The sequence below is a fragment of the Oryzias latipes genome, chromosome 15, assembly GCF_002234675.1.
Source record: "Oryzias latipes chromosome 15, ASM223467v1".
Lineage (NCBI taxonomy): Eukaryota > Metazoa > Chordata > Actinopteri > Beloniformes > Adrianichthyidae > Oryzias > Oryzias latipes.
The window spans coordinates 9835932-9850634 of NC_019873.2; the positions used below are offsets into that span (position 1 = coordinate 9835932).

General features: G+C 39.3%; 1 protein-coding gene across 5 annotated transcripts; it reads left to right on the top strand.

Annotated features, from left to right (window-relative positions):
* Positions 1-1949: 1949 nt before the first annotated feature.
* Positions 1950-14619, top strand: LOC101158048 (neuroblast differentiation-associated protein AHNAK). 5 transcript variants are annotated; one of them, XM_023963356.1, is made up of 7 exons: positions 2067-2181; positions 6420-6524; positions 8466-8547; positions 8646-8754; positions 8878-9053; positions 9713-12212; positions 12255-14619. In XM_023963356.1, exons 3-7 carry the CDS (start codon positions 8545-8547, stop codon positions 14255-14257), a joined length of 4791 nt encoding a protein of 1596 aa, XP_023819124.1. In that variant the 5' UTR covers positions 2067-2181; positions 6420-6524; positions 8466-8544; the 3' UTR covers positions 14258-14619. The 5 variants fall into 5 exon arrangements, with proteins under 5 accessions (XP_004077259.1, XP_023819124.1, XP_023819123.1 ...); XM_023963355.1 differs by having other exon boundaries at positions 9713-11861; positions 11904-14619; XM_004077211.4 differs by lacking the exon at positions 2067-2181 and adding an exon at positions 1950-2039 and having other exon boundaries at positions 9713-14619.
* The last annotated feature ends 84 nt before the right edge of the window (positions 14620-14703 follow it).

Sequence of the window (14703 nt, forward strand, 5' to 3'; positions counted from 1 at the left end):
GGTATGGCTGGTCCATAATGTAACGGGGGAGAAGGGAAGTACCCAGGCGCAGAGAGGAGAGGAGGCAGGAGGATGCAGGGAATGGGGGTTTAATAACAAAAACTACAAGAAAACCAAAACCACTGCTTCAGCAGGCTAGAATACTCGAAATACAGAAACACTCAAAACCAGGGAACAGCACAATTACAAACTATGGACCAGCACAGGAGGAAGGGAATGACAAGACTTAAATACATACAGACAAACGAGACACAGGTGAACACAATCAGGCAGGATGGGGAACCAAAGTAAAAGTCACAACAAAACAAAACAGGAAACCCTACAAACTAAAACAGGAAGTGAACTGAAAACATCACAGAACAAAAAGGAAACAAACCACAAGGGCAAAGAAACAGAAACCGTAACAGGGTATGCCAGCACTCGAGGCCTGGAGTCTGACACCCCTGCTCTAAATTGTCTCTTAGCTAGGAATTTAAGTGCTTTTCTGACTCTGTTTTGTCCCACAATGAACCAGTGAGCTGTCCAGGGTGTTTCCGCCTTTGACCAACATTAGGTGGGTAGGCTCCAGCAACCATTTAATCCTAGATAGAATTGAGTGGGTTTAGAAAATAAATGAATGAATGAAAGATCATTGAAAATTTTGAATAACAGGGCAGTTTGAACACCTCACACCAACTAACTAAAGTAAGAAATTAAAATGATACAAATCCAAAAAGTTCTTGCCATTAGCCGCACACGCCTTTAGTTATGCAATAAATCTGACTTTCTTAAAAGTCAAGAAAAAAATGTGTTCTTTTGCAACCAGGCTCCAGTGGTCTCTTGAGGAACTGCACCATTTCCTACTTTCTTCCTTGCTTGTATTTCCATATTTTATATTTATTGTATTTGTTGTATTACAGATATCTTAGGTCACATTTAAAAAAAAAATCTTGTCAGATCTTTAGTTGTGTGTCAAACAACCAGAATGTATATACCACAAACCCAAAGAGGAACGATTAAATCAAACAGCAAGCTAAATTCTGAAGTGGTCAGCAATGAGGAAAGTAGACAAATAGTATAACCAAGTTTTTCATTGTGAATAAAATCTTTGGTTGTGAAACTTGATCTTCTTAAAGATTTCATGGCCAAAGACTTATAAAAAGCTTTGATTTTTACCTAAATTCAGGGTAAAAATTAAACTTTTATTGTGAAAAGGGCTGGCAAAGGATATCTGAGGCAAAGGTGAGGTGAAGTTAATGAACCCTGCTGCTGACAATGAAAAACAAACATCTGTTTACACACACAGAGCTCAGGATAAATCAGACAGCAGCTGAGATTACAGTCTTCTTTCTGCTCTTTAGTAATAATATTAGAAAGTTGCAGATCCTTCAGAACTCTGCTGCCAGAGTTTGGATCAGAACCAGAAAAACAAACCAGATCTGTGCTGCTTTCAAATTTTACACTGGGAACACCTAAAAACAGAATTGATTTGAAGTGATGCTGCTGGTTTTTTAGATCACTCACTTGTGTGAGACCTGTAAGATCCATGAAGCAGGAAGCTGTCAGCTGGTATGACCATGGATCAGAACCAGAATAACGCTGCTTTGATTCGATCCCTGAGACAAATGAGATCCAATGAGTCCAAACCTAAAACATTCCTCTCTTCTGGTGCATCTTTGCATCAGTCTACTCTTTGACTCAGTGATATTATTCTATTGTGTGATTTATTTTATATTTTACTGTTTTAATGTTTACTTGTTTTAATCTTTTAGCTTTTGTTCTTACTGTTTTGAATTTTTAATGTATATATAAAAAATGCAATTTGATTTAGATTTGACTGTTCTGCTTCTGGTTTATTTTTTTAGAGTCTACTTCTACTAGTTTCATTTTAGTGTTTTTTTTCAGGATTGCAAAGCCATTTTTTTTGCCTTTGTGTATGGAAGGCAAAGGCAGCATTGACTAATTGGAAATGAGCCCAGGTGTAAACAATCACCCGGATAGCAGCAACAGGACAGCAGTCAATGCAGGACTACAGAAGCACAGCTACAGTCACATTTCAGGTAAATTGTTGAAATGAAAATATAGAAGTGGCAGATTTGAGTTACAAAATTTAAGTGGAAAGAAATTCTACTGTAATTGTTGGTTTTTGTGCCACACTTTCTCTGCTCACTCCATCCAAATTATTTTGGGACACTAAATTAGGTGAGTAAAACCAGCACTAGTGATAATTGACGACAAAAAATGACAGATTTTGCACATTAGTAAAACTTTAAAAAGATAATTTTTGATGAGCGATCTGTCTCATCTTCACGCCTCAACCACCTTAGATGACTTGTATGCCTGAATAAAAGACAGTGTTAATTAAAGAAGGTGTGGCAGCATATGGGGTTAGCAATGGAATCTGATCAGATGAGCCAGATCACATTGGAGGGGGGCCTGGAACCACATTCCAGTGAGAACTCCTCTCCTCTCCTCTCACTGCTGCCTCATGGAGGCATGTTTAAAAGACTGCAGTGGCAGGGGAAAACAATGACTGTCATGCCCTGAAAGGGCTCACCAGAGATGAATTTACTAGTAGGTTGCTCTAAGCACTTTTGGCAAAGTTACAAAAAGTAGTTTCACATAAAACATGGAGATAAATTCCTCTGAAGTTTTGAATGAGGCAACTTGGAAGTGCTTATCACCGCTAAATATTGAGATTCTGAGAGAAGTTTGCCTTCTCAAAAGAGAGCTATTAAAGTGAAATGTCACAAAGTCAAAAATACATGTTTAATTAAAAAAAATGGAAAAAAAATATTTTTTTTGCATATAGTTCCAATATGCTTTTTATCTTCTACTTGTTCTGTCCAACAGCTGAGCAAACAGATGAGAGCTGAAAGCCTCTTTTGTTGGACATATTTTACTTTTACAATAGGGGTTATGAATCTTTTGACACGGTAGGTGTATACTTGAATAAACCCCTTTTGTAATTTAGGCTAAACTTTTTCTCATTTTATATTTGTAACATTTTTTTTTGACTGGACGGAAAAGAAAGGGAGGGATGTCGGGGGGGGGGGGGGGGGGGGTTATGCTTTTTATGAACTGTTATCTAATTTTCTGAATTAAGAATATATATGTTGATGTTCAAATGTTTCTCTTATATATATATATATATATATATATATAAGAGAAACATTTGAACATCAATTTTCATGAAAGGAGCAAATGAATAAAGAAAAAATGCTTCACAATTTTATTTTAATACTTTGTGTTTTTTCACACTTTTAAATTCTAGTTTTAATGTAGTCAGAATAAATAAATCATACTGCCTTTAGATGTTTTTTTTTTTTAAGTAAATTTGTTTATGTTCTAGTCTTTGAAAATGACTGTCTATTTGTTCAACACATTGTACACAATGTACATTTCAGATTTTTTCACTCTGATTTTCATGGTTTATTTACTAGTTTAATTTTAATTTACAATCAGAAGTCTTAAAGTCAAAAATGTACTGGAGCATTGATCCTCAACGAGATTACATAACTTCTTCTGAAATGCCCGTGAAGTAACTGGTCAAAAACAAAGCCATCACATCTACAGGCTTGTCATTTTTTTTGCATGCATCAGACTCGTATGGCTTTAATTGTTTTCCATCAGTCCAAGATGAGCCAGATTTCCTATAGTTTTTGTGGGCCTAGCACCTTGAAAACCCAATCCGATCCTCTTCTGCCCTATTTTAAGTGTTTCCAGTGGTCTCTTAATTTGATTACCCTTGTCCTTTTCTAGGACGTAGTTTCTGCTAGTCACTAACAATCATTTTAGTAGTCGATTAGTCAACGATTACTGTTAACGTAAAGTGATGGGCAATTTTTTTAACAAAAGGTGATAGTCCTGGTACTCAGTCTGTGAAGGTTCGCGTCATGTCTGGTACTGCTAATGCTAGGAGTATGGTATGTTCACAGAAATTGAAATTTTACATGTTCAGTTCAAGAATTTTAATTTAACCCTATGATAGATAAAAAAATTTCAAGGTCCCAGGTAATCTATATGCTAACACAAAGAAAGCAACAATTGGCTCCCAAGCTATAGGGTTCCTGATCCCTGCACAAAATTGTCTTAACTTCCTATTGAAATAAGCAAAAAATACCTTTATGAACATGGCCTTTACTGTACTGCAATTAGTGAACACTAAAATATTCTACAATAATTTTTCCTCCATTAGTTTGCAAAAGGGACTCAGGTGGTAGCCAGGGTGCAGCACCCCAATCAAGTCTTTGAATCCATCCTCTTCAAAAATCGACAGGCCTCATTTCTTTTAGAAACACGTTAATGATGCTCTGTGTAAGTGCTGCAGCCATCTTTGGTGTGGACCGGCTTGACGCAGACCAAATTTCGTGTTTCAGCGTCAGGAACGCCTGTGATTGTAAGTTTTTAAGTCTGGTAACGAGCTCTACGTGCGTTTGGGGTGTTCATTGCTTGGGTGCTGACAGTTCAACTGGTTGAACACTTTTACGCTGAATCGCAGCAACTCAGCACTGTGACCAATCGGGGACTCGGATTTGGTAGTGACGTGTGGGTGGCGTCCTCTTCAAAACACAGCAGTGCCAGCCGTTGTAAACACGATCATGAAGGAGACCTTAATAATTGTGGTTTGTGTCCAGTCGGATTAATGACTCCAAGATGAACATTTATATTAACAGAGCTGTGAAAACAAAACGTCTTTGCAGTGCTTTGACTTTGCACACGGAGCCTCTTCCTATTGTAGGTGGTGGATGAGCGCTAATGAACAGTAAATGCACAAAAGAAGAAGAATCTTCTCCCTGTTGCTACCTGCATATCTGGTGCTTGTCCAGTGTAAAACACAACCGGCTGTGTGCGCGTTCATAAAACTGAAATGACAACAAAACACAAACGAAGATGCTCTCCTGATCGCTTACAGTCTCTCATACCGCAAACTCAACATTATTGGCGCAACAAAAATGGCGAGCAATGTTGGCACTATCCAACTGTACAGTTTTGAGCCAGATACCAGCTCAGACGAGGAAAGTGTGCATGGATGTTTTTGTAAGTGGATGCATTAGAAGGGAGCAGAACAGGAAGGTTGTGACCCACCCAGGATATTTTCTACCTCACAAATGTTTCAAACTGCAATTTTTCTCCTTTGCTCCTGATTCACATTGATTTCAATAAAGAAATATTCAGAAATGCAATTTTGAGTTGAATTTGTCCTCCATCCTCATTTATGCTACAAGAACATATTAAAAACATCAAAAACAAATGTTTTATCGAAGTGCATCTTTAAAGAGAGGCAACAATTTTGAAGTGGTGTAACTGCCTACAACACTCTGTTTCCTAAACCTGGTTCCAAAGTACACCTGCCTACCCCTAAGCAGGAAATGGGTGGTATGTGAAGGAAGGAAGGTACATGAGGACTGGAAAATGGCACACGGTGTACTCTTGATCATGCCTCCTTTGGGATGCCACAGTTTAGACTCCATGTTGGGTCAGGATCCTTCTAGGCCTTAAGGAGCTGACAGGCTGGCATCAGTGGAAGCTATTCAATTCAGCTTTAATGTTGGCATCTATAACAAAATCAAACATGCATGGCTGATTGCTTTAGTTGTCAGTCAAAATAAGTTGTTTTTTTCTTTTTGTTCAAAGCCTTTTTCATGTTTGGAAGAATCAAAGGACGTCTCGCAAATGCAAACGCCACTCCTTTTGTGAGGCAGAAGAAGTCGATCCAGTTTACTTTAACACCCGACTGCTCTTTCTCCTTATTAAGTATTCTACCTTGAATTGCTCATGGCTTAACTATGTTCTGATACTGACTACACCCGTCCTCACCTGTAAACAGTCATCACCTTGTATTAATTTGTTGTCGGGGTTGGTTCTTGACTCATGCCTGTTTGGAATGCAATCTGCTCAGAACAGTGGAGTGTTTGAACAGAGATACGTTTATTAATGCACAATTGGATCACTATTCAGTAAAATTATTTTACAATGTGCACAGCTTTGTTGAAATGTTAATATTTGATCATTATTTATATTCAGATTTTTTATAATTGGTTCATCAGAGCTTCTTCAGCTGCTATAAAGCTTGTTTTGACTCCAGTCTTTGTAGCTGACCGCTTGCAGAGGAATGTGTTGTTGTGGTTGTTAAGCCACTAAATCTGACTTCTGAATCATAGAAGCACTAATAGTTCTTACTAGGGCCACAAACCATTGTTGTTGTCTTATAGCACTGCTGGGTGTTTGTTGGTCTTGTTAACAAGGTGTGGTGTGTTGCTGTGCGCCACATCTTGCTCTGTGGTGCTTTCTAGTCAGGTTTCGGCTTCCAAAAAAGTGCAGTTTCAAGTCAAGAGGTGTGTGGGAGTGTGTGTGTGTGTGAGAGCTGCAAATGAAAAGGTAGGCACTTGGAGAGGCGTTGCTGATGTTGCCTAACCTGTTCTTCCGCCTGCTTTCAGGCATTTATCTTGCAGACTCACACTGAACTGTCTGACAGATAAGCAGTGACAGTTGGAGGAGAAGAATCCCTGCTGGGACTTTGGTTCAAGTGCATCTGGTCTTCGGTGAGCCCTGATTTTTCTTACATTTATTTTTCTACCATTATTAAGGATATTTTTAAGGGCTATTGTAAAAGAACGGAAATATTTTGTGGATATATAACCTTTAATCATGTCAGATTTGAAGTGATTATATTTTTAAAAAATCCACAAGCTCAATGCTGTTGAAGCTGGGATTTAGTTGGATTTCCTGATATCGGTTTCATGCATCACAGAGGATTTCTGTAAATAGTCTGGTTTCAGCAGCTGCTCTGATGTAAAAGTAAATGCTGTGAAGAGTGTGTAAAGAAAACAGGATGTCTTATTTTAGAATTGTTTTGTCATCTGAAACTTGTTTTTGTGGAGTCGTTACACTTACACCCCACAGCCTCACAGTTTTTTGGAACCTGTGTTGCCGCCCTTTTTCAGAGAAAATGCCTATTTATTAAATGAACCTTATTTGAGCTTTAGGTAACTTTTTGTAATTTAGAGAAATACCAATATAGACCATGAACTCTCTACAATTTAATTAGCTTTATTGTTCATATCTGAAACACAACTAAGAAAAAAACCACTAAATTGTAGATTGCATTTGATTTATAAAATGGAAAACTGAAGGAAACAAATATTTTTAGTAATAGTTGCACTAGAGAGTCCATTTCCTTAAGTGTTTTGATCAAATCCATTTGCCATTAGCTCTATCTTTCTACAGTGTTTTTTTCTTATACCTAACAAAAGTAAATATTGGTTTTAATTTAGAATGTGACATGCTAATAAGCCAATCTGCTTTGTGACAAGTATGATACATTTATTTGAATGTAAACTTTAAAAAAAAAGTTGTTTTTTCCTAGTGTGGTCATTTTATTTCAGCATATTGTGATATAAAGCTAAGTAACACAATTTGATTTACTTTTTTAATTGTAACTGTGCATCCTACCTGACGTAATTGTTTTCTTAGTCAAATGAAGGGGTGAGTTGCAGCAGAAGTAGTCATCGGTCAGTTCAGTATTCAAAGCCTGCTTTAGTATCAATGCAACCACCCTGCAGGTGAGGACATTAGCGTTTGCATCTGAGAATGCTGGGGTGTGGTGGAACCGTGTGCTTGTGTCAGGCTGAATGCAGGCAAACAGACTGGTTTGAATGGTTGCATTCCACTTGGTGAAGCTGGCAGAAGTTTTGGATTCCTGAAGCTTGACACAACACGTTGTGTGGGTGGTGTTTTTGCATCCATTGGAAGACCTAAGGCTGGTCTGATGCCAATCAGTTTTGGCTCTTTATACTTTTAAAGGTGCCTTTTGTGCTTTTGCTATAACTCTGTTTGGCATGTCAATCCTTGATCTGGGGTGGGATGCCTGGCAGCAGTCTGGTGCTTTCTCAAGTGTCATAGTGACTAAACCAAAAAATGTGTCATGCATTCAATAAAATGGTCATGCCAGCCTGAGTTTGTAGCTGTAAGTCAGTACTTTAATGGCATCAAAGACTTTGACTTTTCGCCGGGCCACTGAGCTGCGTTTTTAAAGGCGTGACTTCACATTTTACAGCATTTTGTGTGGTATTTGGTGCATAGAACCAGTGGTCTTGTCCTTGAGATTTCCCATCCTGCTTATTTTCTTAACTTATATGTCCTATAAGCTGCTAATTACCTGGATCAATCAAGTTGAATCTAAACCTCAAATCATCTAATCCAGCAAATCAGCAGTGAGTGGAGCAGACTATAGCTGTAAAAACTGGCAGGACAGAAGGTCTCGAGGACCAGGGGTGAAATCCCTCCATCTGTTGTCTGTAGCAGCCATCTTTGATAGTTTAGGTTGGTTGATGCTGCTGTTCCAACTGTTTGACTTTAGCGATTATTAGTGCATGCATTTGTAAACTGGAAAAATCAAGTGTTCAACTTTCTCCTTCTGCATTGGTGCAAACTAGTTGATTAAAAAAAACAGGCCACTAACGTTACTTTACTGTTGTCTACAGGTAACGTTTCTCCTGTGTGGAGTTTCCAGGCTTTATTGCATTGAAGCGTATTGATATGTGGGCATAAACAGCCAGTAAAATGGTAAGTGTGACACAACCAACAAAACAGCAGTAGTTCATAGATTGCTTTGTAAGCTTCTCTGATTGGAAAAACATTGACCAAACATATTTTCCACTTAGAGTGGAGAAAACAAACTTTTCGGAGTCACTGTGGACGGCTCCGGGTCAGGAATCTCTGCTAAAGGAACTGCAGATGGAAATATTGCTGCGAAAACTGGCTTGCAAGCAGGTAGGTGATTTTTATTTTTATTTTATTTTTTATTATTTTATTTTTTTATAACTTAAAAAAATGATATGCATTTCTATTGCTGGAACATAAAAAGCATCATATTGTATTTTCCTTCTGTTTCAGATAATAAAATTGTTGCAGCCACTATAAACCTCACAGATCTTTCTGAAGATGAAGTGGAGAACATCATGAAGGTCCTCAAGCCTTATGAAAGCAACATGAAGGTTCTGACCAAGAAGGACTTAGGTGCCTCTGCTGACCTGGATGCATTGGGATTGGGTCTAAAAAACTCTGCTGGGGTAAATGTTGCAGTCTAAGCTCTAATGGAGTTTACATATAAATCAAAGAGAAAAACATTAATATCTTTGTCTTGTTTTGAACATTGTTTCTCTTGGAGGATTAAGCAGTTGAAATGATCTCCAAGCCTGGTCAAGAGCTACCATGCTTGCTTTCAAATGAGAATGATGGAAACTCTCAAAGGCCAGATTTGGAGATCACTAACATGAAACAGATGTTGGAGGGATTAAACAAGTTTAGCTTTTTGATTGAACATCTCAGAATTTATATTTCTGAACAAAGCAGCTCACGATTACCAGCTTTCACTGTACATATGTCATGTATGAGTTAGTTTTAAATGCTGGTGTTAGGAACATTACTTTTCAGTAGTCTGTAGAAAAGTAAAATCCTAAATATAACATTTATTTTTTTGTAATGCTGCAAACTTCATTGGCAACATTTTTAGAAAGTCTTTCAACATTTGGAACTTACTCACATGTTAATTGAATATTTTTTTCTTTTAAAATAGTATCAGCTGTCTCAAACTGTCTCAAACTGGTCTCAAAGTTCTTTTTCTTTCTCTCTCTTTTCAAACTGTACATAAGTGATTTTATCCTGTCAAACAAATACCAGTACATAAATTGTTAACCTGCCCCCCCTCCCCCTTGTTACTTTTTTACAGGTGTTGTTCGACAAGGATCTTTCACTTGACGCATCAGCTAAAGCACCAACTGTGTCTCTTGATGGCCTGACTGGAAAGCTCAAAGGTGGGACAGGGGGTGAAATAAATGGTCCTACTTTCAATGGAACCCTTCCAAAGCTTGGCCTGAAAACCCCATCTGGTGATGGTGGCGCTTCAGTCACTGTCCCTTCCGCAGATCTAAAAGCAGATCTAGGTAGTAATATCAGTGCACCCAATGTCAGCGTCCATACTCCCAAAATGAATGCACCAAAAGCGGCACTCAATCTTAACGTGCCAAATTTACAGACGGAACCCATGAACGGCAAGGCCCCAACATTTAAAATGCCAAAGTTCGATCTTCCTCAGTTTGACCCGCCAGAACCAGACTTGGATGCTAATCTAGATCTGCCTACCGTCAGTACAAATGTAAAGACACCAAATCTCAACATGTCTGCTCCAAAGATGGATGTCAAAAGTCCTGATTTGAATCTGAATGGGCCAAAGGTTGAAGTGAAAGTTCCTGATGTAAATGTAGAAGCACCTAATGCTGACATTAAGACACCTGGAGGAAAAGTTAACTGGCCACATTTGAAATGGAAAAATCAGAAGGTCAAAGGAGCAGACGCTGACATTAATTGTGACCTTTCAGCACCTGATGTCAGTCTTACTGGACCAAAGGTAAATGGGGAACTAGGTGCACCAGATGTTGACATTAACCTGCCAAAAGCTGACCTCAAAGGGCCAGATGTAGATCTTCAAACCCCTGATCTAGACATCAATTCTCCATCTGCCAAAATAAACTGGCCCCATTTGAAGTGGAAGAAACCAAAGCTTCATGGCTCCAAACCTGACCTCAGCATGGATGCGGACATCAATGCACCAAATGCTGATGTTTCTGTGCCAAAAATAGAAGGTAAAATCAACACTCCAGATGCTGACATTAACTTGCCAAAGGCAGAATTTAAAGGTGCTGATCTGGAAGTGGAAACCCCCAATGTAAATGCAGAAGCTCCTTCCGGGAAAATCAACTGGCCTCATTTGAAATGGAAAAAGCCAAAATTACATAACCCAAAAGGAAGCTTTGACATAAATGAAGATCTTGATGCACCAGAATTAAATCTCACAGCTCCAAAGGTGGAAGGTGCCGTTAACTTGCCCAACGCCGAGTTGAATCTACCAAATGCTGAAGTCAAGACTCCGGATTTGGATGTTAACGGACCTGATCTTGAGGTCAACGCTCCCTCTGGGAAAATTAACTGGCCTCATATGAAGTTGAAAAAGCCCAAAGTGCATGGACCAAAAGTTGACGTAGATCCAAATTTGACCACACCAGATGTTGATCTCTCAGCCCCAAAAATTGAAGGTGAAGTAAATGTTCCTGATGTTGATGTTAAATTGCCAAAGGCAGAAATTGGCACTCCAAAAGTTGATTTGGAAGCGCCCTCAGGTAAACACAAATGGTTTACCTTTAAGAAACAGAAGACCGGCTCACTGAACAGCCCAACACTTGACATTGATGCAGATGTGAAAGTTCCTGATGTAGACGTCCAAGGACCTGATGTGAATTTGAAAGCACCAGATGTAAATCTCTCAGGCCCAAAACTTGGAGGTGAAGTAAATGTTCCTGATGTTGATGTCAAATTGCCAAAGGCAGAAATTGGCACACCAAAAGTTGATTTGGAAGCGCCCTCAGGTAAACACAAATGGTTTACCTTAAAGAAACAGAAGACCGGCTCACTGAACAGCCCAACACTTGACATTGATGCAGATGTGAAAGTTCCTGATGTAGACGTCCACAGACCTGATGTGAATTTGAAAGCACCAGATATAAATCTCTCTGCACCAAAAGTTAAAGGCGAAGTTGAGGCTCCAAACGTCAAAATCAACATGCCAAATGCTGACATCAAAAGTCCAGATGTGGATCTTAAAGGTCTAGATGCAAACATTGAGCCACCTGATGCTAAAATCAAGTCACCCAAATTAAAACTTCCAAAATTCAAGAGTAAAAAACCTAAAGCTCCTGAGCTGAATGTTGATCCAATAGCACCAGAAATTAGCGCCAATGTTGACTTGCCCAAAGCAAATATAAATTCACCAAATGTGGATCTAAAAGCCCCAGACGTCTCTCTGTCTGCTCCAAAAATAAAAGGTGATGTCAATGCTCCAGATATTGACATTAAACTACCAAAAGCTGACCTCAACGGCCCTGATGTTGACATTCAAGCTCCTGAAGTTGAAACTGGAAAAGTCAAGTTCCCTAAAATTAAATTTCCAAAGTTTGGTGGGTCTGGACCAAAAGTGAAGGGACCAGAAGTGGATTCCAATTTCGCACCTCCAGATCTTGACTTGTCACTTCCTGATGTGACTGCAAAACTCCCTGAAGCAAGTGTAACAGCTCCTGACATTGATGCCAAAGTGAACCTCCCCAGAGCAGAAATAAATCCACCTAAGGTGGATTTAAAAACCCCAGACGTCTCTCTGTCTGCTCCAAAAATAAAAGGTGATGTCAATGCTCCAGATGTTGACATTAAACTACCAAAAGCTGACCTCAACGGCCCTGATGTTGACATTCAAGCTCCTGAAGTTGAAACTGGAAAAGTCAAGTTCCCTAAAATTAAATTTCCAAAGTTTGGTGGCTCTGGACCAAAAGTGAAGGGACCAGAAGTTGATGCCAATATTACACCTCCAGATCTTGACTTGTCACTTGCTGATGTGACTGCTAAACTCCCTGAAGCAAGTATAACAGCTCCTGACATTGATGCCAAAGTGGACCTACCCAAAGCAGATATAAATGCACCAAAGGTGGATTTGAGAACCCCAGACGTCTCTCTGTCTGCTCCAAAAATAAAAGCTGACCTCAATGGCCCTGATGTTGACATTCAAGCTCCTGAAGTTGAAACTGGAAAAGTCAAGTTCCCTAAAATTAAATTTCCAAAGTTTGGTGGCTCTGGACCAAAAGTGAAGGGACCAGAAGTTGATGCCAATTTCGCACCTCCAGATCTTGACTTGTCACTTGCTGATGTGACTGCTAAACTCCCTGAAGCAAGTGTAACGGCCCCTAACATTGATGCCAAAGTGGACCTCCCCAGAGCAGATATAAATGCACCTAAGGTGGATTTGAAAACCCCAGACGTCTCTCTGTCTGCTCCAAAAATAAAAGGTGAAGTCAATGCTCCAGATGTTGACATTAAACTACCAAAAGCTGACCTCAACGGCCCTGATGTTGAAATTCAAGCTCCTGAAGCTGATATGGGAAAAATCAAGTTCCCTAAAATTAAATTTCCAAAGTTTGGTGGGTCTGACCTATCCCAGCCTGGAGTTGATGCTAAGCTCCCTCAAGCAGACATAACAGCACCTGATGTGAGTTTCACAACTCCAAACTTAAACTTTTCACCTCCAAAAATGAAAGGTGATGTCAATCCTCCAAACCTAAATGTGGGTGCTGATCTCAAAGGAGGTGCTACTTTGAGTACTCCAGCCTTGGATCTGAAAAATGCTGACCTTAACCTGAAAGCACCCAACCTAGACCTGTCTTCTCCAAATATTGCTGGGAATCTCTCTGCACCAAGCATAGGAGCTAAAATACCAAAAACGGAACTGAAAGCTCCTGATGTCACAGTGAAGGCTCCAAATGCAGACATTAGCCTACCCAAGGCAGACCTCCAAGGACCTGAGGCACATTTAAAGAAGCCAGAACTTGAAGTAGATGCTAGTCTTGGGGACTTTAAACTGCCTCATTTCAACCATCCAAATCTTGATCTTTCAATTCCCAAAGTCCATGCATCGGGTGATGCTAAACTGGAAACACCCAAGGTCAGTGTGGAAACTCCTATAGCAGATTCTAACATTTCTGATCCTGCAATTGAGTTGGGCGCACCAAAGTTCAATGGAGCCAAGGTGGACACAGAATTTCCAAATGTAGATGTCAATGTTGAAAAATCTAAACCCCCCCATTTTAGCTTTCCAAAATTAAGCTTGTTTGGTTCAAAAACAAAATCCCCAGAAATGGATGCCAGTGCAGACCTTGAAAATGAAGATGAAGACCTTGAAAATGAAGATGAAGACCCTGAAACTGAGGCTTCAGCTACTGAGACAGCGATTCCAATGTTCAAACTTCACAACTTGCCACGAAATACCCTGAGTTCCATTGGGGAAATGTTTCAAACTTCCCTATTAAAAGCTGACACAGAGGAAAAGGAATATGTTGTCAGCAAAGGGATCCGACTGCCAATAGTGAATGCAACAGCAAAACCTGGAGAAAAGATTAATGTCATGGAAATGTTGAAACTGTCAAAAGAAAAACGCAATGCCTCACAGACTGATGGGAAAACTGATGCTGATCTGAAGGTTACCGCCCCAGATCTTGATATCAATGCCTCAACAGACACAAAGGATACCCCTCTGGTGAGAGGAGGTACTTTTAAAGTAGACAAACCAGAATCTGGCCTGGGTCTGACGGCTCCAGAAATTTCGACATCAAAAAAGCTGGAGCTGAGCCTCTCAAACATGCTTGGTCTGAATGTCGGAGATTCAGATGAGAAATGATATGAGGCATAGTGGTGCAGAAAAAAATGAGTCCTGTAACACTGTACATAAATGTAATTAGAGCAAGTCCACATATTTGTCCTAGTGAAGGTAGCTACAGATCATCTGCAGTGTCCAGATAGTGTAAAGATGGCAGAATGGGCAAACCGTTTTATTTTATAGGCTATGTGAATAATCCTGTTATTTATACAAGCTTCTTTTCTAAGCAAGTGTTGATTTTACTTATGAAACATCCAAACAGAAGAAATAAGCCGTCTCATTCCCTTAGTAGTATATTGCCTTTCTTTTAACATTTTAATGAGTGAATTGTGAGAGTGAACATATTTGTAAATTTATTCTTCAATAAATCAGTTTAATTCTGACATCTTTGTGAGTGATTCCTTTTATGAAAAAAAGATGAATGACAACTTCATCCAAAGTTCAACAGATGAATATTAATAGATGGA

Bases quoted from the DNA above. Each gene is read 5' to 3' on its own strand.
- LOC101158048 (XM_004077211.4), top strand. The intron at 8,755-8,877 runs GTAGGTGATTTT...CTTCTGTTTCAG, and splicing joins GAAAACTGGCTTGCAAGCAG to ATAATAAAATTGTTGCAGCC. The intron at 9,054-9,712 runs GTAAATGTTGCA...ACTTTTTTACAG, and splicing joins GTCTAAAAAACTCTGCTGGG to GTGTTGTTCGACAAGGATCT.